This window comes from Chrysemys picta, chromosome 9 (genome assembly GCF_011386835.1).
Source record: "Chrysemys picta bellii isolate R12L10 chromosome 9, ASM1138683v2, whole genome shotgun sequence".
NCBI lineage: Eukaryota > Metazoa > Chordata > Testudines > Emydidae > Chrysemys > Chrysemys picta.
Window position 1 is genome coordinate 65,021,565 of NC_088799.1, and position 26,283 is coordinate 65,047,847.

Sequence of the window (26,283 nt, forward strand, 5' to 3'; positions counted from 1 at the left end):
CACTCCCTGTCCTGATTTTTCACATTTCCTGTCTGGTCACCCTACCACTGGGTGAGTGGGTTCAGAGGCCACCTCTCAGGATCAGGACGCAGGTGGCCAGGTCCAGTAGCTACAGCAGGAGTCAAACCAAGAGTCAGAGCTAGAGCCCAGGGGCAAGGGTCAGAAACAGGGCAGGACCCAGGGAGTCAGACTGGCAGGCTCCAATGTAGCAGCCAGAGAGCCTAACTGTGCAGAGAGTGACCAGATAGCAAGTGTGAAAAAAATTGGGGGACCTGGGGGGGGGGGGCAGCATAGTTGCATATATAAAAGACAAAGCCCCTAATAGCAGGATGTCTGGTCACTCTAGTTGTGCAGACACTTCCCCATACCTCTCTTTGGGTTTAAATAGGAAGCCCTGACCAATCAGCAGTCCCTGTGTTCCTCCAATCAGGGCCCTGGCAAGGCATCCCTGATGTAGCTTCAGGTTTCATGGTCTCTCTGCTCCATCACTTCATAGCAAGCTACTGAGTGGGAGCAGAGAAGCACTAGTCACCTGGGAAGATCCAGGTTTCGGAGGTGTGGGGTCAAAGCACCCTTATCCCAGGGGCTGCTAGCACAGGACAATGCCTTTGTTTAAAAATGCATTTTATTGATTGATATTTCCAGATTTATACACACATACGATCAACAGAACATTTGCCTTATACAAAATAAATCCATATTTCACCCCTGGTAGCTGCTCACCAATTGCCCTCTGAGTAGACACAACAAGCCTGATCCTGCAAGTTGCTGAGTGACCCCTGCTCCAAATGATTTCAAAGAGTGGGAGGGGACTGGACGCCCCACAGGATCAGTCTCTAGCCTGGATTGGGAAGCACGGCTTCCCACCGCCAACATCTCCTCTTCTCAGGGGTGGGGACCACCACAAGAGTACACACACTTCCAGCAAAATAGTAGCAGATTCTTTCTTGACATTACATGTGACTGGAGTGATACAGTGAGAAGAGCAGGCCCATCTGATCCCTTTTGGAATGGGTGGTCCCCTTTGGGGGCCCCACCCAAAAAGAAATGAGACGCTGGAGTGACAGCCCTGCAGACTAAAAATCCAATCACCCTAGAATAACCCAGACAGAAGCACTAGAAGATCCCTGCTATACTCCCTCACCCATGTCCCTTAACCTTGAGCTGCAGGAAGCACCTGTAGGCAGACAGCCATCCCACCCCAGGCACTCACCACCATTTCGTGATGAGACAGCTGAACAATTAGCAGATCTCAGCTTCTGCTGTAATAAATCTTGATGTTCTCCTCAGCTCAGTCCTGAGGCACAGTCTGCACCCACAATTATTTATGGGTCGATTATTTAGGTGCCCAAGTATCTGATTTATAAGCCTGGCTATGTAAGTCATTTAAACCTCTACATACTTGTGCCAGTAAATCAGGTACTTAGATATCTAAATGACCTAAACTGCATCCATGTTTATTTATAGATGGAATAAGAGAGGCCTGCTTACAAACTTAGCTAAAATTCTGGCCCAAAATGTAGGTGTATGTAATGATGATTACACACACACACACACACCCCTAACTGGCAGTGTCCCCCATTACAGCCATTAATTGCTGTGAGAGTATACGATATAAGCGCACACACTAAAATGCACCATTCAGTTCAATTGTTTCCTGCTACATACCATCCATCCCATTTCTTGGATTTGTACCTTGTCTGGTTAGACTGCAAGCCCTCTGGGGCAGGTTCTGGTCTTCCTACAGGTCTGTAAAGTGCTTATCGTGCTGGCGCTATATAAATATCGCTGCATACAACCACCATTCGAAATGAGGGGTGAAGTTAGATGCCTCTGCAAAAAAACATGGTGGGCTGCAAGTGAGCTAAGCAAGTGATTTGCATATGCGAGCTGAATGGTTACCATTGTTCCAAAAAAAGAGAAGATTGCTGAGATCCAAGAAGGTAGATGGCCGCAGTGTCCAGACTCATCACATGACAGTTTTTTAGCCAATAATGAGCCAAGAATTGTCCTGGTCAGCATCTTAGGGCCACTTCAGTTGCTCAGTATGTCTTACTGACAACAGCTCCACATCAGTTACCACAGCACAGAGCCTGAACAATTCTTTTCTATCCCAGCCCAGCACCTGGAATACATGGTGCTACAAGAGTTGATAAGCCATTCTATTATCCAGCTGATATGCGCTGAGCAGGAGATCCCATTTATCCCCCCTTTACACCCAAATACCAAAGTCATCGTCCAGGCACCTAAACACTGACAATGGTCTTACAGATCCCCTGGCAGCCTCAAGGATACCATTATGTCTTACAAGCTAAATAAATATGGATTGCTTCACCCACCACAAATAATGCAGCCTTCCCCCGAGATGAGACATAGTAACTATTTAAAAGTGCACAGCCATCCAACACAAATTTAGTGCAGGAGATGCAGAAGGGCCTAAATAAAACTGCAGGGGAATCTTAAGGAGTCAAAGTTTAGTTATCTGGCTGGAATTTAGCCAGAAGACCAGGGCTGACTATGTCCAAAATGCAGTGAATTTCTGATGGCCACAGGTGCCCAGAATGTCAGTTTTGTCTCTCCTCTGAAAGATGGCCCCAATAGCAGACTAGCATCCCCTAACAGCGGGCTGGGGTGCCAGTTCAGATCACAAGGAACTAGAGGACCACCTACTGAACGACCAAGGCTACTACTCGCAATACCTGGGATATCTCTGGAGGCTTCCCATCCAGGTACTGACCCAACCCAGCTTACAACACCATAGTTAATATTTATAGAGCAGTAGCAATTGGATAGAGCCACAGCCCAAAGCAACATGGCTGCAGGACACAGACCGAAATTCATTGTTTATAAGCAAGCCTTCTCCACCCCTCCCAAACATCTCCTCATAGTCACTGGCTGCACAGGCAAGAGAACCCAGCCCTGCAGTTCTCACTCCTCCCCCCACCCCATTTCCTCCAGCATTGCAGGTACATCACTGTCTGTTCATCTTCACTCCAACGGGGGCCAAAGGTCTCACATCCGCAGGGAGTCTACACTAGGAGAAGAGGGCCAGTCACTTTAAGAAGCACACTGAGTTTACTGTTCATAAGTGCTCTAGTGAGGATTCCCCATCACACACACACACAAGCTGTCTCTCCTGGGATAGGTAGGGCTCTTTATCTCCTTAGCCAAAGCCAGGTGTTGATGAGACATGCAGAGACTAACATAGAGTAGACCAGAAGCTCCTTCTGACGCCAGCCAGTACATTGCTCCTCCAGAGTCCGCAGCCTCCCCGAAATCTTGTTCAACTGCAGAAAAAGCAGCCAGGTCAGTAACAAGTTATGCAGCAAATGAGGGTATAAAGGAAGCTGCCCCTAGCCTCTACCAGCAGAGGTCTCTGTAGGGTTGGTCCAACAGCACAGAGTGCAGGCGCAGGGGCTCACAGCTACTCCAGGTCTACCTCTCCCAGCAGGAGAGACTGTCCTGGTGTGGAAAGGGTTGTCATCTGGACCACACAAATACAGCAGGAAGCAAAATGTTAGGGTCCAGCAGAGCATCAGGGGCCATTTAATGTCAGTGACTGGAGTCTGCCAGGGTCAAGCACTTTCCCAGTTGCTTTAGGACAGTAAAATCCCTATTAGGGTGACCAGATGTCCCGATTTTATAGAGAGTCCTGATTTTGGGGTCTTTTTCTTATATGGGCTTATTACCCCCACCCACTGTCCTGATTTTTCACACTTGCTGTCTGGTCACCCTAATCCCTACAGCCAGCTTTGAGTATAGGAGCACTGGTTGCAAGAGGAGTCCACAGATATACTGCCCTTGAGAGTACCCTGGATAAGAGGAGAGGCTGGGATTAAAGAACGCTAGCTGTGGAGGAGCCCACTACTGGTACTGGTGGTACCTGCTCTCATTATCCCTTAGGCAGCTTTCACAGAGTCCAGTTGCAAAACGTCTCCTCTCTTTCTCACCTGTTTCCTCATGGCTATAATGTCAGTCACACCGATCTCCTCCAGGGAGCTTTCTGAGGCTGGCCCTGTGTCCTGGGAGCTAGGAAGAAAGAAAACAGAGAGATGCAAATGTGCAAACAGATCAAGAGAATGCAATCACATCAGCTCGTGTACACAGACAGGAAGAGGTGAGGGAAGGGTTACCCATGCAAAAAACACACCTGTTGGATGGGGAAATCAAAAACAGAGAAAAAACACCAGATGTTATTGTGAAGATGTAGCATGTCTTTTTAACCACACCACAGCCACTTAAATCCTATCAACAAGCAGCTCTCAGTTACCATCATTGTGAAATATACAGCGCATGCTGCAATGGGTAGTGTTATACAGCCATGTCTATATTGTTAGAAGCTCAATATAGAGCGTAGACATATGGAGCGTAGAGAATGTGATATTTACCAATTTGTGTGTGTGTGAGATATATATATATATATATCTCACACACACACACTAAAATGGCCCATGAAAACACAAATCAGGGCCAAGGCCTCAGCTGGCATACACTGGCATAGCTCCACTGAATTCTATGGATCTGTGCTGGTGTAAATCAGAAGAAGATCTGGTCCATAATGTATAAATCTGCTATTTTTTTTTTTAAAATGGAAAAAAGGACATATGGTGATTATCTGCCCCAGTGCATGAGCCATGGATCTCTGTTAAAAGGAGAGTTCTCTAGTTACTTTGCATGATCCCCAGCAGAGTCATTTCACTAGGCAAAGGACCTTATTGCCTTCAGAAGAAATACTACGTGAGACCTGAAAAAAAAAAAAAAATCCATCTGTGTTCTGTCTGCTTCTTACACCACCAGTAGTGAAGATTTAGTTGGGGATTGATCCTGATTTGTGCAGGGGGTTGGACTAGATGACCTCCTGAGGTCCCTTCTAACCCTGATATTCTATGATCCTATGAATGTGAGACACAGAAAGAACTCCAGCTCGCTCTCCTATAGCTGCATTGATTCTGCAGGGCTACTGAGAGTAACAGCTTTGTCTCAGGAAAGTCAGCGGACAGGACTAGAGAGGACAGGCTGGGTAAAAGGGAGCTGCCATTTGCAGAGTCAATTTTTCTAACACAGTGCTCCAAACATTTCATTGCAATTGTAAAACCAGATTCTCAGCTGGTATGAATGGATGTCATTCCACTGACTTCAATGCTCCCATTTACCTGGTCTGAGGGGCTCTGGCCCAAAATGTGGACTATGTTTGATAACATATAAAACAGACAGGATATCTCTGTGGATTTGAATTAGTTCGCAAAGTTTGTTCTGGGGAAACCACCACAATCCAAGACAGTATGAAGAGGTTTAAGGAAATGGATGCTGATCAATATTATATCTTCATATAACTCTCTCTAATAAGTACATAAGAAAAAAGCCAAAACTCAGTTTCAAACTAGGCTGGTTTTGTAGAGAAAATAGACTTCCAAAAACAAGCCAGGTTTGAAGAACATTATTCACACATTTAAAGCTGCTTGACTGTCACTTTGTGTCTATACAATATAACTTCTGTTTCCCTTGTCTTTCCTCAAAATCATTTGATTACGGAGGTCCTAGCCTGCTGACAACAGATGATGTGCAAATTCCAGGGACTGCATAGCTCAGCATAACAGAATCCTGAAAGGGAATTGAGGGATGACTGAGTTATAGCCACTGGTGTTGGGAGCCTAAAAAGCTTATAAACTCTGCAGAGAAGAATGCTGCTGGATCAGAAACCCATGTCAGAGGCTCAAGATCATGGAATCTGCTGCCAAATAGCTCTGGATTTTCAGTCCCTTTCCCACCCCGAACCCATTTGATAAAATCAATTAGGCAGCATAAAAGCAGAACCCTAGCACTCGTGTAACATTAAGGTAACAGCTGGAGTCACGTGCATGTCACAGGAGGCCTTAGTTAATTTGGGACAGTCAAGGGAATTATTGATGTTAGCAGAGGCAGGTGGCCTGGCTCAGAGAGTTTCAGATAGTCCAGATCAGGGGTTCTCAAACTGGGGGTCAGGATGCCTCAGGGGGTCATGAGGTGATTACATGGGGGATTGTGAGCTGTCAGCCTCCACCCCAAACCCTTTGCCTCCTGCATTTATAATGGTGTTAAATATATTTAAGAGTGTCTTTAATGTATAAGGGGGGGTTGCACTCAAAGGCTGGTCCAGGCTGACTGCACAGGTAGTTTCCCCTCGCCATGACATCATAGGCTAGCAATTTGGGGTGTAAAGCAACAAAGAGCATGAAAGGCCCCAAGAGAATATTCTGAACAGTTCCTCTCCTGCTGTGCTGCCCCCTATGGGTTAAAAAGTACACACCCGCTTCATGCCAGGTTATGTCTTTGAGGAAAGCAACAGCGCCTACACAGAGTTGTGTGGATACAGGCCTGAAGCAAGCCAGACAGTCACCTGGGCTGGGCTCGGTCTCGGGCAGACTTCTTAACACGGTGGAAGAGTAGGTGACCCAGGAAGTACACCATCTGGAAAATGTTCTGTGGAGAGTAGATCCTGGCATCCTGGGGGAATGGGGGGCTGGGTAGTGGGCTTATGCCTGGCCTGCAGGGCATATACAGAATCATTCTGGTTATTCCCTTCTGTGCTGCATTTCCCCTCCCTATACACCGGTGCGCCAGGGGACCCAGGATGGGGTTGTTCTCAGTATCCTTATGATGGCACCAAGTCTTACAGTGGAATGTAGTTAGCAAGGGTACCGTCTCACTTACACCCAGGCATCATGGAATGGATACTTAATTGCTAATGGTTCTGAGATTGTTTATCTTCAAGAACTCATGGAAGACAGGTGAGGTCCCAGAGGGCTGGAGAAGGGCAAACATAGTACCATTTGTTTTTTAAACAGGGAACAAAGAGGACCCAGGAAATTATAGACCAATCAGCCTAACTTTAATAATTTGGTTCAGTATCTTTCCAAGTATCAAACAATCAGTTTGTAAGCACCTAGAAGACAATAGGGTCATAAGTAATGACCAACATGGATTTGTCAAGAACAAATGCCAGACCAAACTAATTTCCTTCTTTGATGAGGTTACTGCCCTAGTGGACTGGGGGCAGGGGGGAAGGAAAGAGAAGCAGTAGATGTGATCTCTTGATTTTACAAAGGCTTTTGACAGTCCCACATGACTTTCTCATAAGCAAACTAGCAAGATGTGGTCTAGGTGAAACTAATATGAAGTGGATGCTCAACTGGTTGAAAGACCATACTCAAAGAGTAGTTATCAATGGTTTGCTGTCAAACTGGGAGAGTATCTAGTGGGGTCTATCAGGGGTCTGTCTGTGGGTCTGGCACTATTTAATATTTCATTAATTACTTGGATAATGAAGTGAAGAATATGCTTATAAAATCTGCAAATAACACCATGCTGTGAGGGATTGCAAGCACTTTGGAGTACAGGATTAGAATTCAAAATGCCCTGGACAAATTGGACAATTTGTCTGAATTCAACAAGATGAAATTCAATAGAGACAAGTGCAAAGTACTGCACTTGTGCATTTTATTTTTTCCTTCCCAACAACAAAATGGGGAATAACTTGCTAAGCAGTATTACTGCTGAAAAAGATCTAGAGGCAGTATTCAATCAGTGATTCCCTATGAGCCAAGAATGTGATTCAGCTGCAAAAAAGTCTAATACTATGCTGGGGGGTATTAACAGAAGTCTCCTATGCGAGACCAGCAAAGTAATTATCCCATGCTGCTCGGCCCTGAGGCCTCAGCTGGAGTATCGTGGCCAGTTTTAGGCACCATGTTTTCAGAAAGATATGGGCAAATGAGAGAGAGAGAGAGAGAGACCGTCCAAAGGAGAACAACAAAAAAAGGGATGATCAAAGGTTTAGAAAACCTGACCAATGAGGAAAGGTTAAAATAACTGGGCATGTTTAATTTTGAGACTAGAAGGCCGAGGGGAGACCTGCTAACACTCTTCAAATATGTTAAGGACTGTTATACAGAGGACAAAGCAACAGAGTCCTGTGGCACCTTATAGACTAACAGACATATTGAGGCATAAGCTTTCATGGGTGTACATGCATCTGACGAAGTGGGTATTCACCCACAAAAGCTTATGCTCCAATAGGTCTGTTAGTCTATAAGGTGCCACAGGACTCTGTTGCTTTTTACAGATCCAGACTAACACGGCTACCCCTCTTATACATAAAGAGGACAGTGATCAATTGTTCTCCATGGTCCACTGAAAATGGGACAAGAAGTAATCAGCAAGGGAATTTAGATTAGATATTAGGAAAAAACTTTCTAAGTCTAAGGATAGTTGAGTACTGAAATAGGTAACCAAGGGAGGCTATGGAACCCACAAACCTCCAATGATGGAAGACCAGGTTAGACAAACACCTGTCAGAGATGGTCTAGGTCTAGATATACTTGGTCCAGTCTTGGAGTGGGGGGTTGGATTAAATTATCTTTCAAGCTCTTTGTTGCTATCATTCTATGATAGTTATACTCAACCAGGATCACCAGCTCAGAGACTATAGATTGGTGACCCATCTGCTTATACCTCACTCACCACAGTGGTATCCGACTATTAGCTTCTGTGAATGATGTCACAGAAAGTCAGCCTTCATAGCCTTCACAGCATTAGCAAAAGGGGAAGGATGATTGTGTTTCCAGGGGTCAGTGGGCCTGAGTTCTATCCTTGGCTCTAATACGGATGTGCTAGTGTAACACTGGGGCAACTGCTCAGTAAAACAGAGATGACACCTAGCTCAGGAAGGTGTTAAGACTCTGAACATATTGCTGGTGAAGAGTTCCAGCCTTCTCAGATGGACGGTGCGAGAGAAGGCCAGCGTGTTGTTAAAGATCAATGAGGGAGGTCAGCATGGCTATGAGAAACATGGCCTGTCCAGCCTGAGCTGGTTAAGGCTGACCAGGCACCAGCCACATCTTTCAGCAGGATAGTCAGGCCAAGTGCTGACAAGGCCTTGAGCCCTCAGTGAGCTGAGAGCACCTCATACGGAGGATCACACATGAGAGGATGGATCATCTGATGCTGGGACATCATTTACTAAGAGCATTTCACTAGAACTTGCCAACATGGGCTTGGTCCCTTCCTTCCATGCCGCTGCCTGTCAATACCCTTAGATTGATGGGGATCATGCCTCCCATAGTGTGAGAGTGCTGCCGGGCGGATGGACCATCTGAACACAGTAAGAGGCTGAATGCTCAGCCTGTGAATTAGCCCCTGGCAGTTCTCACCGGTCAGGTTTCCGGCTCATGCTACGCAAGGCGATCTGGGGGGTCTCGCTCGGAGTTCTCTCCTTCCGCAGTCTGCCATGGTGGGTCTGTTAGAACGCATACACAAAACGAGAGGATTAGTACTGACACTCTGAGTCATTCTCCTCATTCAACTCTTCAATGTTCCCACTGCATCCCCTATGCTCTGCCATCGTCAGCCAGGGGCAGCAGGCAGCAGAGGGCAACAACCCCAGTAATTCAATAGAATTGCTACAGCTCTATTGCAGCCCCACCATAGCTACTGTGAAACTGCAGTGCCAAGTGAGTGTTAATATGCTAAACGAATGTGCTTTCACAGCTACATGGGCCTGATCCCATGGTCTTTACTCCAGTAAAGACCCACTGGCATCAATGGGAGTTTTGCCTTGATTAAGGACCATAGCAACAATTTCAAATTCATACTCTGCCACTGGGGTAGCATAATAATAACCTATTTATGCAACAGCCTCCCAGCCTACACAGTAGTTATCTTAGCCCGCTTCTTATCCAGTGCAACACAGAATACATTATGTCATAATTATACAGTCATTCAGGCCATAAAGGTATTAATGTGACATATTGTGTTTAGATCCCGGAACAGCATATGCCAGAACACATCTCCACACCAGCCTTGCCCATGATCAGCCTTGCTCCACGAGAATACAGAATAAGGACTCCGTCTCGATGCAAACATCATATTCAAATGAAACCCCTTATTGAAGCTGAAAGAATTTGTATATGACCTCGTTTGAAGTTTGTTTATTCTCTTGCATTTCATTTGGCTCAGACAGCAAGGCTAGACTGACCTGTTTATGCCTTGGTTTGATCACAGACTAGCCTCCTGCCACAGCATACGGAGGCGGCTTAAAATATACCATTGGGACGGGGGAGAAACAAATAGAGTTTTGCCATTCCCTAGGAGAAGGCGGCCCAGTGATCCAACCTTTCTTGGAAATATTCTCGCTACCATCAGGTTGTATAAAACAACCTTGACCTTGGGCCTGAAGTGCATACGTGACCATCCCATACAATGTCGTCCCTTCCCAGCAGCAGCATTCCCTTATCACCCACAGTAGAGCTGCATGAAATTTGGTAGCTTCCTTTCACAGCCAGTTGTGGAAGCATTTCCCTTGGTTCCAGTTCACAGCCAGGGCCTGACTGGAGCCAGAAAAGTTGGAGCTGGCATTTAGATCAATGAGTGAGCTCTGAAGAGAAAGAAATTAAGCTCTACATATCCTAGCACTCCTGTAGTGCTCCAATGGGTGAAGGCACCTTAGAGAAGGCCTGGTTGGATGGTCTGGATGACTAAAGATGCAAGTCTCTAACTGTAAGCATTGGAGAACCAGAGACAGCTTCTTTCTTCTAGGTTAGTTTTGCATTAGAGTAAGATTTGTCTCTGGATTATCAGATACTGGATTTTTTTAAATAATGTTTTGATCCCAAGTACTGACAAAACTAAACTTCTTTTCCTGTTTGACACAGTAGGAGGGTTGAAAAGGGATCCCACAGCCCAGTTGGCCTATATTTGGGACACACCCAGTGCTTAATTTGTGCCGGGGCGGAGACCCAGCACCTCTAGGCTTGGCAGTTTGTAGCCCCAGCAACTCTAGGTTTGCTGCATCAGTTATGACTGTAAAAAAAATTGCTTGAGCTCCGACACCTCTTTCATTACAAATTAAGCACTGGACACACCACATGAAACAAAGTGGCACCAGAACGCATTCTGCCCAGAGGAGATAACAGCAGTGGACATTAGTGGTGGGGCAAAAATGAATTCAGAGAGAACCCTTCCAACGATCTCTTGCTCTGGACAGAGCCAGAGTTCATAGGAGTCAACTACAACATAAGTCATCCTATCAATCTATTCTGCAGAGGTGGGAGCTCTCCTTTTACACATTGTCTGTCTTGTCACTTAAAATCAGGACTTCATCACAGGTATGGGGCACTAGCAGGTGAGCTATGGGACGCAGAAGGAAGAGGACACTGGGGACGTTTCACTATCCCAGGAATTTTTCTCCTGGAGACTGCCTTGTTATGGGTGCCCACATCTGTTCTAGATACAGTACCGATCGTTTGCGTTTCTGGGTGCCTGATTGGGCTGTGGTGTCCAGAAACAGGAGCTCCCCAAATCCTGCAGGCTGGGTGGAGGGGTCCTGAAGCGTATGCACAACAATAGAGGGGTGCTGCCTTAGCTGGTCCAACAGGAGAGGCCTTCGACTATCATCCATCATCTCTACAGAGAGGAAAGAGAGGGCAGTTAGAAACATTTGCATACATCCCAGAACATAACAGCATTGTGTTCAGACTTGGGGGGTGGGAGGGGAGAAGAGAAGAGGGGGAGTGAGGTCCAAATCCCTGGGAGAAGCAACTCTGTTTCTATGGCTACCAAACCACCCCCCAACCCCCCCTGCAGCTTTGACAGTCATTGTCTGCAGTCTATCCAGTGCCTGTTCCAGGTTGTCCCATAGAAATCCATTTCAGGATTTCCTCCCCACCTCCCTCCAGTAATCACTGGAGCACTCTCTGCTTAGCTGAAAGAGGGGCAGGTGTCATTAACAGGCACTACTCACCCACAGGCACATGGAAATCCCATGCCGGAATTCTTACACCCACATGGCCTGGAATCTGAATGGAGAGCAATGACAAAACTCCTCTGACTAAGACATTCACTGCTTCAGGCAAAGTCTAACCATGCCCCTACTCGGCTCTACTTGTTTTCATGGGCCTTAGAGGCTCTTTGGCACTGATGGCAGCAGTTTGAACATGTTGACTCATAGCCAATCAGAGTTTTAGCTCCAAGTCTCTAAAACAAGCATTCCTCGGACACACACCACCAGCTGTGCAGAGGATAAACCAGCCTTCCTCTCAAAGCACAGAGAAGGAAAGTCACTTACTATACAGCTCCAAAGCTGCTAGTACACTGAGGTTCAGGAGTTAGTGTTCAAAGAGTAGGGGCCCTGGGTCCTTGTTTACCTGGCATCCCAAGGAGGAGACTCTACTAAGAGGTGGAGAGGGGGAAAGATATGGATAATGCGGGTTGTAGCTCCGCCTCCCCCAAGCAGGGACTCAAGGATATTAGCCAGCTTGAGTGGCACCAAGAGGATCTTAGAACTTTCCCTCCACCACCCTATCCATCTCTGATGAGTGCATGCACACTCATTAACTACCTCAAGCCCTCTGCCCCTGAGGCTGCACACTCAGAGCAATTCTGGATCCCAAACGTTTTTGCTCCCACATCTGCAAACCTGCCTGTCACCACCTCCACAGGCACTGCCAGAACCCAGCCTCACCCTGAGCCTGCTTTAACCCTCATTCAGATCTCCTGCACTTCCTCTTAGGAAAAGTCAGTCTCTCTTGGGTCCTTGCTGTCTAGGGCCCAGAATGCAGCAGCAGGGGACTACTCTGTTGCCCCAGAAAGCTATATTAGTCCCGCCTCAATCACCGTCTCTAGCTTCCTACACTTCCAGACCTAATCCACAGTTTCCCACATGGCTTTCAAAGTTCTCCATGGACTCATGCTGCCCCAGCTAAACCTCCATACTGCACAGCTACCTTCTCCTGCATCTTCTCTCCACACTTAGAAAGTGTAACCTCTCATCTCTCTGGACCCATTCCCTCCCTGCCATTGGGCCCTTTGGCACCTTTACTAGTGTGTGATGAACATCACTTCCCACTCTCTTTCCCCATCATTCTAACACTCCTCCTCACACCTCCCTCATGCTACAGGAAGACACTGAGATCTTTTGCCTCACACAGCAGCAGCAAATGCAATTCTCAGAAACAAATCCTCTGTCCCCACTCAGGGCAAAGCGCATCAGGATCAGCCAATGGGGGATGCTACACCGAGTCCATTGCATTCTATGCTCTGTGCTAGTCTATGTCCAATCAAAGCCGGCCAATTCCATCACCTGCCAGCGACAGCCTATCAGGGATGTGCATCTGGAAGGAAGGGCGAAGCTCCTCAGTTTTTCTCTCCTCATCCAGTGGGTTGGACTCATCCGCCATCTTCAGCCTGTTGGGCACCTGCATGCGCTGATTGATGGCCTCCATGAAGCTCAGGTCACATGGGGCTCGGTTCACCTCCAGGCCCCGAAATGGCCACATTGTCATTTCATTCCCAGCCTCACTTTGGCAGCCTGGAGGTCACAATAAAAAAAATAAAAAAAAATAAAAAAAAGAAGAAGAAGAAGAAGAAGAAGCACCAGCACGGCACTGAAAGAAAGCTATCAACACCAAACACACTCTCACATCCTGCCATGGAGGGCACAATTTAAGATGCAAATGTAAGAATAATCCCTAACTCTCATACAGTGAGTTTTATTGGCAGACCTCAAAGCATTTTACAAGGCGCCCATCTGTGAAATGGGGATGATACTGGGGAAACTGAGGCTCAGAGCAATGCAGTGCCCAAGGTCACCCAGCAGGCTAATGGCAGAGGTAATCAATATAAAAAAAATGGATGCTATGTTTTAAGAGCCAAGCAACGGCACACCTTAAGAATTAGCTGGTGGGAGGAGACAAAAAGATTCTGATAGTGATTAAAAATGGAAAATTCCTGTAGGAGGGGAAAAAGCATGTTCTCTCTCACATCTACATTCAACAGTAAGGAAATGAGCAAGAAAGAAGTAAAGTGTCCATAGGAAAGAGCACAGTATACATGGTACAGCCAGGCAAAATTTTTCCACCGGAACTGTCTGAGGGAAAACTGGGTTTTCAATTCAATTCAGAATTTTTCATGAAGAGTGTTCTGTCCACATAGAAAATGTCAAGTTTTTATCAAAAGCCATTAATTTTTTTTTTTCAGGGAGAAAAGCTGAAAATTTCCCCTGGGAAATTTCAACAAAAATGAATTCCCTGCTGCCATTTTCAGAGCAATTTTCTGCAATAGGGCTGCTCAGAAAACCAGCTGTTGTGGGCCTTTAAGAAGAAAGCAGTCACAGTCTCTTAGAAACATAGAAGATTAGGGTTGGAAGAGATGTCAGGAGGTCATCTAGTCCAACTCCTGCTCCAAGCAGGGCCAACCCCAACTAAATCATCCCAGCCAGGGCTTGGTCAAGCCAGGCCTTGAAAACCTCCAAGGATGGAGATTCCACCACCTCCCTAGGTAACCCATTCCAGTGCTTCACCACCCTCCTAGTGAAACAGTGTTTCCCCAATATCCAGCCTAGACCTCCGCCATTGCAACTTGAGACCATTACTCCTTGTTCTGTCATCTGCCACCACAGAGAACAGCTAAGCTCCATCCTCTTTGGAACCCCCCTTCAGGTAGTTGAAGGCTGCTATTAAATCCCCCCCTCACTCTTCTCTTCTGCAGACTAAATATAGGGTTAACATTCGTTCAGATTCTGACAGATATGTCTGGCTTTTTTGAGTTAAAAATAGCGTCCGGGGGGAATTTGTAAATGTCCCGATTTCCCCCCCCATGCAGAGAGCGCGCGGCTGACAGGGCAGCCGGCCGGATCGTGCCACTCGCACGGGGCTCCAGCAGCCAGAGCCCCTCCTCCACTTCCCCCTCCTCTCCCCTGCAGCTGAGCTCACTCCCCTCCTCTCTCTCCCTCCCTCCCCCTCCCTGCATTCGCAGATCGCCGGCTGTTCGCCTCGGGCCTCCGGCAGTCTGAGCTCTGCCCCCTGCTCCCCTCCCCCTGCTGCCGAGCGCGGTGCTCTGCAGCACTCTGTTCTGAGCGGCGTGGTAAGGGGGGCCAGGGGGTCAGAGAAGCGGCAGGGAGGTTCTGGGGGGGGGGGGTAGTCAAGAGAAAGGGAGCAGGGGGGAGGGTTGGATGGGTCAGGAGTTCGGGGGGGGCTGTCTGGGGGTGTAAGGTTTTGGGCAGTCAGAGCACAGGTAGGGGGGTCTCAGGAGGGGGCAGTTAGGGGACAAGGAATGGGGGGGGGAGGGTTGGGGGTTCTGAGGGGGCGGGGAGTGGAAGGGGCAGGGGCGGGGCTAGGGCAGGACAGGGGCAGGGCTAGGGCGGGGCTCCTCCCGTCCTCTTTTTTGATTGTTGAAATATGGTAACCCTACTAAATAAGCCAAGTTCCTCAGCCTCTCCTCCTAAGTCAAGAGGAGGAGCTATTCAAAACTTAAAGGTACAGTACACAGCAAACATAGGTGTAGCAGTTTTACTGTTTAAAAAGCTACGAGAGATGAGCAAGGCAGCATTTCTCAAACTGTAGATCAGGACCCCAAAGTGGATCATGAACCTGTTTTAATGGGGTTGCCAGGGCTGGTGTTAGACTCCCTGGGGCCCAGTGCCAAAGCCCAAGCCCCACCTCCAGGACCAAAGCCTGAGCTCAGGTTACAGGCCCCCTGCCTGGGGTTGAAGCCCTTAAGCTTCAGCTTTGGCCCCCCTGCCCAGGGCAGCAGGGCTCTGGCTTCGGTCCCCCCTCCTGGGTCATGTAGTAATTTTTGTTGTTGGAAGGGGGGGGTCATGGTGCAATGAAGTTTGAGAACTCCTGAGCTAGAGGGAAGGCTTTGGTGGGTGGGAATGTAAATTTCACGTGTTCCAAGGCACCCAGACAAAAGCACAATCCCCTATGGAGATTGAAGGTGTGCAACAGTGAACTTCCTAACTGATGGGTTGCATCTGAGCCAAGATGCAAGTTAGGACAAATGTCAAGGAGATGATCCCAAAAGTAGCCAGGGACTACACCCAGGGCTTTGACACAGGTGGCCCTACTGGTTTTCAATCTCTCACTCAGTAGGCACCCAGTGTGCCTAGAAAGCACAGGAGAGCAGCTACTAGTCAACAGAACTCAAGCAATGTCCAGACCGGTGTTACGCCACATGGTTATCCTGTTAGGATAGTTTAGGGTTACCATATTTGACAAATAAAAAAAAGAGGACCCTCCATGAGGCCCTGGCCCCACCCATTTCCCCACCCCCAACTCCGCCCCTTCCCCGCCCCAACCCCGCCCTAACTCCACCCCCTCCTCCCTCCCACTCCCAGCCACGCAAAAAGGGCTGCCCAAGCGCTACCGGCTTCACGGTTTGTCGGGCAGCCCCCAGACCCTGCGCCCCCGGCTGGCGCTTCCCCAGCACAGCTGGAGCCCGGCAGGGGAAGTGCCCTGCTGGGGGCGCAGGGTCTGGAGGCTGCCCGGCAAACCGTGAAGCCGGTAGCGCTTGGGCTTCGGGCAGCCCCTATGCCTCCGGACCCTGCACCCCCGGCCGGGCACTTCCCCTCCCGGACTCCGGCGGCGCAGGGTCCAGAGGCATGGGGGCTGCCCAAAGCCCGTAGCGCTCAGCTCTTAAACAGAGCCGAAGAGTCAGGGGAGGAGCAGAGCCGCCGCAGGAGGGGAAGTGCCCAGCCGGCATTTTCCCCAGACATGTTCGGCTTTTTGGCAATTCCCCCTGGACGGGGGTTTGATGCCGAAAAGCCGGACATGTCCGAGAAAAACCGGACGTATGGTAACCCTAGGATAGTTCTGTCCCGTCACAAAGTCTCCATGGCAGGCTGGCCCACAGGCCTCTGCCACCGAGCACAATGTGACAGGGACTTCGCACCACTCTGCAGCCAGCCGCTGGTTGAAGAGCGGCACCCAATGTGACAAGAGGATCTGGTCTAGATGTGGGGAAGGGGTAAGTGGGGAAAACCCCAGGGATCCAGGAGGTGCATGCAGGGTCTGGCTTGGGTAGTTGGAACATTGTAAAGGTACATGGAGCTTTACTAGCGTGTCTGTACAGTGCCTTGCACGATGGGGTGACGAACCTGGGTAGTCCCTAGGCATGTCTGTGACAAATATGCTTAATGAACAACAATGGGGGAGGGGAGGGAAATCTATGGGCCCTGCCCCAAGGGTAACAAAAAAGATGAAAGGCAGGAGGGGAGCAGTTCTGGTAATGGAGAGTTTGGAGACCAACCCAGGAAGGATTCAAGGAGCATATTTCTCCAGCCAAGAGAGTTTTACTGGGGATTTATTTTAAACAGCGCAATTCCTTTTCCCTAGAGAAAATTAATATCATCAGATGGGCACCGGGTCTAGCCACAGCCCCCCAGCAGCTGCTCTTTTGAAGCTAGAAACCTCGCAGAACAAAGCCACACTGGCTGGGCGCAGCAGTGAGTCAGGTCGAGAGAGGTGCTCTCCATGGGGCTGCAAGACGGTGAGAATAAATGCTGGGGAGAAAAGCAACCGCATACCAGTCCCAGCTCTGCCGCTGACCCACTGAGTGACCTTGGATAAGTCACAGCCCCCCCACATCTCCATTCCCCAGTTTGCACTAGGGAAAGAATGCCAAATTCATTCATGTTTGTGGTGCAATCAACTCTCTCTGGGGTGGGAGTGGAGGGGAGGCACAAAGATGATTTGGGCTCTCCAGCTCACACTGCCACAGGGGATGCAGCATAGCTAAGCAGATAGAGCACTGGGTTGGGACTCAGGAGAACTGGGATCTATTCCCAGCTGCCTAAGAGGCCTTCAGCAAGTCACGTCCCTGCCCTGTGCCTCAGTTTCCCCTCTGTAATATGGGGATGATGACACTGCCCCTCCTCCCCCTTTGTAAAAGCTCTTTGGATGTAAAGCACTGTATAAGAGCCAGGTGTCAGAGAAGGCATTGATGGCCACGGAGGATTTTAGCAGGGAAGAAAACATGCAGCACGGCTTGTCCCAAAAGCCTCCCCCAGTTTGTTCTCTTTATAGGTGCGGCAGAAGCAAGGAGAGGGAAAACTGAGAAGCAGGCCAGCACGGAGGCTATTTCCATAGAGGGAGGGAGGGGAATAGGAGACAGAAGAGATGGAGAATCCAATCAGAGTCACATCTCAGACTGATCGCTCTTCTCAGCCATCCTTGCTACCTCCCACTTCACACCTCCAGCCAGGGCCGGCTTTAGGCCAATTCCACCAATTCCCCCGAATTGGGCCCCGCGCCCAAGGGGCCCCGCGCCCAAGGGGCCCCGCGCCCAAGGGGCCCCGCGCCCAGAGTGGGAGGCAAGTGGCAGAGTATCCCTTCCCTGGCTAGAGGCGCCTTTTTAATTTTTACTCACCTGGCGGCGCTCCGGGTCTTTGGCGGCGGATCCTTCACTCGCTCCGGGTCTTTGGCAGCACTTTGGCGGCGGGTCCTTCAGTGTCGCCGAAGACCCAAAGCGAGTGAAGGACCCACTGCCAAAGACTAGGAGCGTGGCCTGGTGAGTACAAGCCGCATGTGTATTTTTTTACGTGGTTTTTTTTAAGTCATCTCTGTCGGGGCCCCGTCGAACCTGTTCGAATCGGGCCCCGCACTCCCTAAAGCCGGCCCTGCCTCCAGCCATGCACTCCCGCCACACACCCTGTCCCCTGCTAGATCAGGGATTTCCATAACAAAGGCTGCGGTTCCCCAGGGAGCCAAGCAGGGGCACCATGCGGCTCAGAACCTCAGAGAGGAGAAGGACCACCCGAAGGATGGCAAGAGGAGCTGAGGCACCAAAAGGGAGGAGGAAGTGTTGGGAACACAAGTGAGTGCACTGGGGCCTAACCTTGTTACGCCCCAGGTCTATTTTTAGTAGAACTACCTTGATTTTCTGCCCAGTCACCCACCCGCTTGCCTTCTGAATCCACCATGGTGCCGAAGCATTCGGCTCTGTGTGCCTCTCCGACCCCACAAGCTCCTCCCTCCTCCCCACCCTCTCCTGACACCCGCAGAGGTGTCAGGGCAATGGATGGCACTGCGCCACCCTGCAGAGATGGCAGCTTCTCCTTGTGAAATCCCTGCTTCCTACAGACAGTCCCCACCAATCCCTTCGCCCTCACAGGCTGGACAGACAGCCCCCAAAACTAACAAGAAGGCAGCACAATCAGAGAGACCAGAGGCTTGGCTCAGCAGATGTTCCTGGGGGTTTGCTGTGCCCAAGGCTGGCCTCAGACAGGAGGGAAGCATGGTCCCCTCTGGCTGAGTAAAAGGGCTCTGCTGAGCCAAGATGGGAATTTCAAATAGTTATCGTCCAGCTGCAGGGGCTGGTCACTTTAAAAAGGTGTCTAGTGGGTCATTAAATTTAAACTGGAAAATATAATCAGCCAGGCAGTTGCTCTCGACAGCCTGCCGCTGCATAGGGTAAAAGGGCCAGATCCTGGCCCATACACCCAGTGCCTTTGTGCCACTCGGATGGTCCAAAGAGCACAGAGTTGTAGGGGATTGCCCCAATCTCGGGGGAATCCCAGGGTGCTGTAAAGCCCTGGTAGCCAGTTCCATGCACCTAGGGTTACCATATCTAATAAATAAATAAATAAAAAGAGGACCCTTCACGGGCCCTGGCCCCGCCCATTTCCCCACCCCCTAGCCCCGCTCCAACTCCGCCCCCTCCCTGCCCTAACTCCGCCCCCTCCTCCCTCCCACTCCCAGCCAGGGGGAAAGGGCTGCCCCAGGGCTACCAGCTTCAGGGTTTGCCGGGCAGCCCCCAGACCCTGCGCCCCCGGCCAGCGCTTCCCCAGCGCAGCTGGAGCCCGGGAGGGGAAGCGCCCAGCCGGTGGCGCAGGGTCTGGAGGCTGCCCAGCAAACTGTGAAACCGGTAGCGCTCGGGCTTTGGGCAGCCCCTATGCCTCCGGACCCTGCGCCCCCAGCCGGGCACTTCCCCTCCCGGGCTCCGGCGGCGCAGGGTCCGGAGGCACGGGGGCTGCCCAAAGCCGGTAGCGCTCGGGCAGCCCGTCTCTTAAACAGAGCCGAAGAGTCGGGGAGGAGCAGAGCTGCCATTTCCCCCGGACATGTTCGGCTTTTTGGCAATTCCCCCCGGACGGGGGTTTGACTGCCGAAAAGCCGGACATGTCCGGGAAAAAGAGGACATATGGTAACCCTAATGCACCCCATTCCTTTGCAAACCTAGGGGGCACCCTGGGTGGGCTGGGATAGCGTGGAGCCAGAGTACAATGCTCTGCAGCCATCCTCAGCTGGCAGAGGAGACTAAATGGCTTCATGCAGAGCAGCCCTCATGGTCATACCGGCGGCTGATTCATCCCCCAGGTGGGCTGAGGATCAACAGAGCCAACAGGGACTTTAGAGCCACTCCCCATCCTGACCCTCACTCAAGGTTCTTCACTGAGCACAGCTCGACCAGGCCCAGAAATCTGGCCCAAAGAATCTACTGCAGGAGACTTTCAAAGCTATCAGAGGGCAAGTTTTTATTATTTGCACTATGGTTGCACCTGCAGCACCCCCCCCCCCAATCAAGAATCAGGGCCCCTTTGCGCTAGGTGCTGTACAAATAGTATAACAAGCAATCCCTGCCCCAGAGCTCACAACCAGGCTTATGAGAAAGCACAGCAGGTGACAGAAAGAGGAGTGGGTGAGGTGGGGTGAAGGACCAGGTAACTGTGAAGTGACCCCTGTTTCCATCATGTTCAGCAGTCTCCCTTTACCACCTGCCTCAGTCAGTCTGTTCTCTCTTCATTAAATCAAGTCAAATCTTTACTTAAAAAAAAATAGAAACTTATCTGACATCAACTGGGACAATCTCCTGCTTTCAAGTGTATGCTCAAGGGAGCTGCGTCCCCTCAGGTCTGTTCCACAGTGTCAAAGCGGAGGCTTCTGCTGACAAGCATCAATACAATGGCATCCTCCACTGAGCTGTTCCTTGGAACCCCATTATAAGAATAAGGGAACATAAGAATGGCCATATGGGTCAGACCAATGATCCATCTAGCCCAGTATCTGGTCTTCTGACAGCCGCCAATGCCAGGTGGCCCAGAGTGATCCATCCCCTGTCATCCAGTCCCAGCTTCTGATAGTCAGAGGCTAGGGACACCCAGAGCCTGGGATGACGTCCCTGACCATCTTGGCTAATAGCCATTGATGGGTCAGTTCATGGAGGATAGGGTCAATTCTTTTTAAAACCCAGTTATACTTTTGGCCTTCACAGCATCCCCTGGTAACAAGTTCCACAGGTTGACTGTGTATTGGGTGAAGAAATATTTCCTTATGTTTGTTTTAAACCTGCTGCCTATTGGTGTCATTGGGTGACCCCTGGTTCTTGTGTTACATGAAGGGGTAAATAACACTTCCTTATTTACTTTCTTCACCCCGGTCACATTTTTATAGACTATCATATCTCCCCCCCCCCCCCCCCCCAGCCCCATAGTCATCTCTTTTCCAACCTGAGAAGTCCCAGTCCTTTTAATCTCTCCCTGTGGAAGCTGTTCCTAATGTGCCTAATCATTTTTGTTGCCCTTCTCTGTACCTTTTCCAATTCTAATATCTTTTTTGAGAAGGGACAACCAGATCTGCACACAGAGTGGGCGTACCATGGATTTACATAGTGGCATCAGGGCACTCCAGAAAAGCAATACAGCTGCTGAACTTTATGCATATGATTAAGTCCATTCATAGATTGTTATGCAGGAGGTCAGAATAGAGGATGATAAATGGTCCTTTTTGGCCTAACAAAGACCAAGAGACCTTACAATATAAAGATATTACACAAGGTGTGGGGGGAGAAACTGAGGCATGGTGAGGGGAAGTGATATGCGCAGGATAATCCAGCAAACCAGTGGCAGAGACAGGAATAGAAGCCACATCTTCTGAGTCCCAATCCACTAGACCAGTTTTTAGCTGCTGTGTTGAATCGGGGCCTGAATGCAGATGCTAAAGCAGTGACAGGCACTTCTAAAAATCTGTTACAACCTATAACAGCACATACCCAACACTGCTATCCCCTAATGGCCTGCAGAGCACATCCTTAAGCTAGCTCTGTCCTCTCATCTATCCCAGCCCCCAAAATCCTGAAAAAAATAGAGGTCTCTTGCAGCGAGCCTTGGAGATCAATAGATCTAGGCCCTTGTAGGCCAAGAGACTAAGTAAATGCCAGAGTCACAGAGACCCTTTCTCTAGACCCCTAGCTCACTGATCACAACTGTAGTGTATGCCATCTATCGTATTTTCCTTCAGGTTTTCGCTGTGTTATAAAGCGATGTGGGTAGTTAGAAAACCGACATTAAAATAAGGCCATGCTGGATTCATGCACAGTGGAAGATCTGTTCATTTTCTAATCACCAATGGAAATATCACAGCTGCCAAAGAGCTCAGGGACCAGAGGGGAATGAGGACGTAGGCCCCAAGGAGAGTCAGACTATTAAGACTCAAAATTTAGCTGTCAAAATACATGAGAATGAAGCACTCAAGCAGATGGATTTCCTGCTTTAAAAATTTTCTTCAGGGCTTTTCTTGCAGCCACAGAGCAATCCCATCACATCAGCAGAACAGGAGTGGCTTTCAGGCTGATTCTCTACATTTTAAGCATCAAAAGTTAGAGAGAGTTTTTGACTCAGACAACCCTTCCTGAGGGGGGCACTCAGGAGCCCCTTGTCTGAAGGGAACCACCTGCCCCTATTGCATGAAAAACTTCGCCAGGTAATGTGACCCCACAAGTGCTGGATGGGGGTTTAATGGGCTGTGCGTTAAAGACCCTGTGGAATATTTGCCCTTCTCCTCTGAAGACATAAGGTCTAATCCTATTCGAGTCACACATGGAAGTGACTTCATTGACCTCAACTTTGTCCTTAGCAGATGGGCATCAATCTTACTGTAAAGAGAGGACCAGAACACTGAAGCAACATCCATTACTGGAATGCAGGGTGCTGCAGGGCAAGGGCAAAGGGGGCACTAGCAGAGCTGTGTGGAGAGCCCAGGGATGAACCAGAGGTGCTAGAGGTTTGGGATTGAAATGGATAGGCAGAGCGAGTGGGTGGGCAGGACTGGCATGGCATGGCAGGGAGGGCTAAGGTGCATGAATGAAGCTGAGAGTGCCTAGCAGGGGGACGGCAGGAGGCACTAATCTCAGATTTAGGCTAGAGGTGCATTGGCAGAGCTGGGGGACAGGAGGCACTGAGGGGTATTTCAGATCTCCCCCCTTCCCCCCCCCCCCCCCCCCCGACACCAAGCTTTGACCCAAACACTAACCTTTCTAGGCACTGGCAAGGGGACAATGCATTGCTAACGAATCCATTCTTTGGATCAGATGTTAAATCAAGCTCACTTCGGGCTCCCTGTACTGGGAAGATGTCATGTGCTTGACATGGAGAGTAAAGGATGACCAGGGTTTTGTGCTCAGTCTCATTAAACCCCCATGAACTGTGGCAGTCGGGTAGGAGCTATTATTGATTGCTTAACAGGCCACATTCTGAGCCGGCGGGGGTAGAAGTAACTCTCCTGACAACTGCCTACACCAGATTGGAATTTGATCCAGTGACTGCTATATTTGCCTGTACAGTCACTACATTCCCACAGGTAACCCGTCCCTGCAGAAAGCATTCCGGGACACCTCAAATAGCAGAGATGCTATCGGAAACAAGTGCATTGTCCTGCTTAAGGTATCAAGCTCTGCCCTTGGTGCCAAAGGCTTCTGGGAGCAGCCTGGCTTGCAGCATAGCATCAGGCCAAGGAAGGAAAGGCAGGTGGACTCTCTGTGCAAGGAAGTGAATGACACATACGGCAATAGCAGGGGAAGCAGAGTAGAGAAGGCGGGGACAAGAGGGGACCTTGTAATATCACAAACAGCAAGAGCTAAGCTCCAGCCATGAGGAACAGGAGAGCTGGCTTTGCCCTGTTTGAAGAATCCCTACAGAAAACAATACAGCCCCAGCTGGTAGGGAAACAGCCAAAGGTAAACTGCACCAGACTTGTGCTGAAATCAAGAGGCAGAACTCCAGTCAGGAGAGAGATTTGTTTTCAGCTCACCTTAGGTGGCAGCCAATCGCCCCTGCTCCATTCTCCTCCCCCCGTCCGTCCTGATCCTGTCCCTGGAACATAGGGCAGCCCTGTAAACACACGTCTCCCTGCAAGTCACAGACATACATACCTGCCCGGGTAAAGTCAAGCAAGCTAAGCCAGGAGCCTGATGTCTTTGTCAGGCCGCGGCTGGGAAGAGGGAGAAGCTGGAATCGTACGTATAGTTAGCCCAGACAAGCCCAGAGTGAATTGCTCCAGAAAGGAAATTAAAACTTTCCTACATTGTGTACACTCTCTAAAGCCACACCCCCCCTTTGCTCTAGCCAGCTTTGTCCCCCTTTCAGCTCACTAGTTTCATGGTATTTTTGTGTTATTTCCAGTTTGTTAATGAAACTTACTAACCTGTAAACAACTTTTCTTCCGGCCCTTTGCAATCAGCTGGATGGTGATGTCAACCCCAGAATTCCTGATCCCTCCCATTTTGGCAGTGTAGGCTCCTGTAAAGCTGTGGGATTGGCTGGATGATACAGCTGTCCTTCATTCTTTTAAAGAGACAGAAGGACCGGTTAATGAGACATGGCAGGTGGCTAATTAGCACCTGTCTTCTTGTCTGTGGGAGTTAGAAATCCACTTATCTTGTTGCGCACACAATATGTTCAGCATTTTTCCTCCAGCCTCCTGTCTGGAGAGTTTCATACAGCACTAGTCCCTGACACGGCAAAGAGCTAACTCTTCATGGCCGTGTGACACTGCTTTTCTACACGACTTTGCTTTCTGAGGATCTCCAAACATTTTACAAACACTAATGACTTCACCCTGTCAGGGAGAGGTAAGTAGCTACCATCTGGCAGACTTGGTGACGTGACTGGTCTAAGATCATTTCACCAAGGCAGAGCCAGGAATAGAAGTAAAATGCTCACGCTTTAACCACTAGACTGTTCTCCCTCCCATAAGGGCCCTAAAACAATGTCATTCCTAGGAGATCGCTTTCAGTTCTTGGTAAGGGAATTATTAGTTGTATTGCCATAGTGCTTAAAAGCTCTAGTCCTGGACTAGGACTCCATTGTGCTGGATACTGTACAAACAGAATAGAGAGCTTCCGATCTAAGTATTACTGTGAACAATTCCTCTGCTCCTACTGTGTTTTCCCCATTTGAAGTTACAATCCCCTGTGTGACATTTTAAGGTGCTTTCCCTCTACAACACCCTTGCAGCCGGGTGTTCCTGCTGACAGTCACTAGATTTGCACTCTGGGGGACTGGAAGTGGGACAACAGCAGTGGAGGGCTCTCAACTCTGGAACTCAGTCCCCAGATAGATTGGGACCATGCATTTGCTAGAGGGGCAGCAGTGTAAGAGAAACATGCTTTCTGGTGATGTGATGGGGCTGGTGTCTCAGCTCTGTACTGTATCACAGCCCTATTACTGGGGAGCCTAGCTGTTAATCTCCCACCATCCTCCACTCCACAAACTATCTGCCATTCAATGAAAATCCTTCTCAGCAACACTGTGATTTTGTTATTAAAAATGTGACATGGTCAGCTTAAAATATATATTTTTAAAAACAAGATTGGGCTTTCTGAGCTGCTGAGCACCTAGGCTCAATGGCACGCTAGAGCGTGGAAACTGAAGAACATTATCCTCTAATTTCCTTTGCCCCATTTATTGTGGTTGTTTACTTTTTGCATCTTTTACTCTGGACAGTGTACGCTGGTCGGGTTCAGTGGTGCATCTCTGGTCAGTTTTACTTTCAGAAGCTCCAGCAGGGGCATGCCCTTATGTGGGCTGCAGACATAGCAGGGAAAAGTTTAAATCCAAACAAAAACCCACATGCCAGGCCTAAGCTGGCCTGACGGAGTCCCTGGAACAATCTCTTACCTGTAAATGCCCTCAGAGAGCCTCAGCAATGGGTGCAGGTTTTATAAAGGTAAGAAAACAAAAAGAAGGACCCACCATCAGCACCACATCAACCTGTCGAGGGTTACTGCCTGCTAAGTGGTATGAGACAATGGAAAAGTACGGCCAGTTTTAAGGAGTTCTGAATCACCTTCCTGGAGCCATGGGCTTGAGATTCAATTCCTGGCCATAGAGTCTGGTCACAAAAGGGCTTAAGATAAACCCCAAGCTGCCTCTGTCCTGCTGTTTATGGGGGAGATTCTCAAAGATGCCTAAGCAACTTGGGAGCGTAAGTCCCACCAAAAGTCAATGGGACTTAATGCTCCTTAATGCTTTATAGGTCCCTGTGGAAATCTCACCCCAAATCACCACTGCATACATTTAATCAATCTTAGCCTGGGACGCTGCTTGAAAGCTCATGGCAGCTGTTCACGTCAGGGCTATAACTGCAGCCAATCAATATTACCCAAGAAACCCCTTGGGCCCTGCTTCTTAGCAGTATTCTCTCCATAAATGTCAGCTCTGTGGGGCCAGGACTGCATTTCATTCCCTGCGCTGAACAGGCC

General features: G+C 49.2%; 1 protein-coding gene across 10 annotated transcripts; it reads right to left on the reverse strand.

The window, feature by feature from the left end:
• Positions 1–607: 607 nt before the first annotated feature.
• Positions 608–24,360, reverse strand: LOC101939053 (mitochondrial fission factor homolog B). 10 transcript variants are annotated; one of them, XM_005285697.4, is made up of 8 exons: positions 24,225–24,306; positions 23,832–23,893; positions 13,115–13,342; positions 11,273–11,439; positions 9,189–9,274; positions 6,377–6,523; positions 3,951–4,029; positions 608–3,287 (listed from the first exon to the last, which is right to left on the reverse strand). In XM_005285697.4, the coding sequence occupies exons 3-8, from the start codon at positions 13,314–13,316 to the stop codon at positions 3,156–3,158; spliced, it is 813 nt and encodes a 270-aa protein (XP_005285754.1). In that variant the 5' UTR covers positions 13,317–13,342; positions 23,832–23,893; positions 24,225–24,306; the 3' UTR covers positions 608–3,155. The 10 variants fall into 10 exon arrangements, with proteins under 10 accessions (XP_005285754.1, XP_042717464.1, XP_023965995.1 ...); XM_042861530.2 differs by lacking the exon at positions 23,832–23,893 and adding an exon at positions 20,599–20,732 and having other exon boundaries at positions 24,225–24,304; XM_024110227.3 differs by having other exon boundaries at positions 23,832–23,911; positions 24,225–24,280.
• Between the last annotated feature and the right edge of the window lie 1,923 nt (positions 24,361–26,283).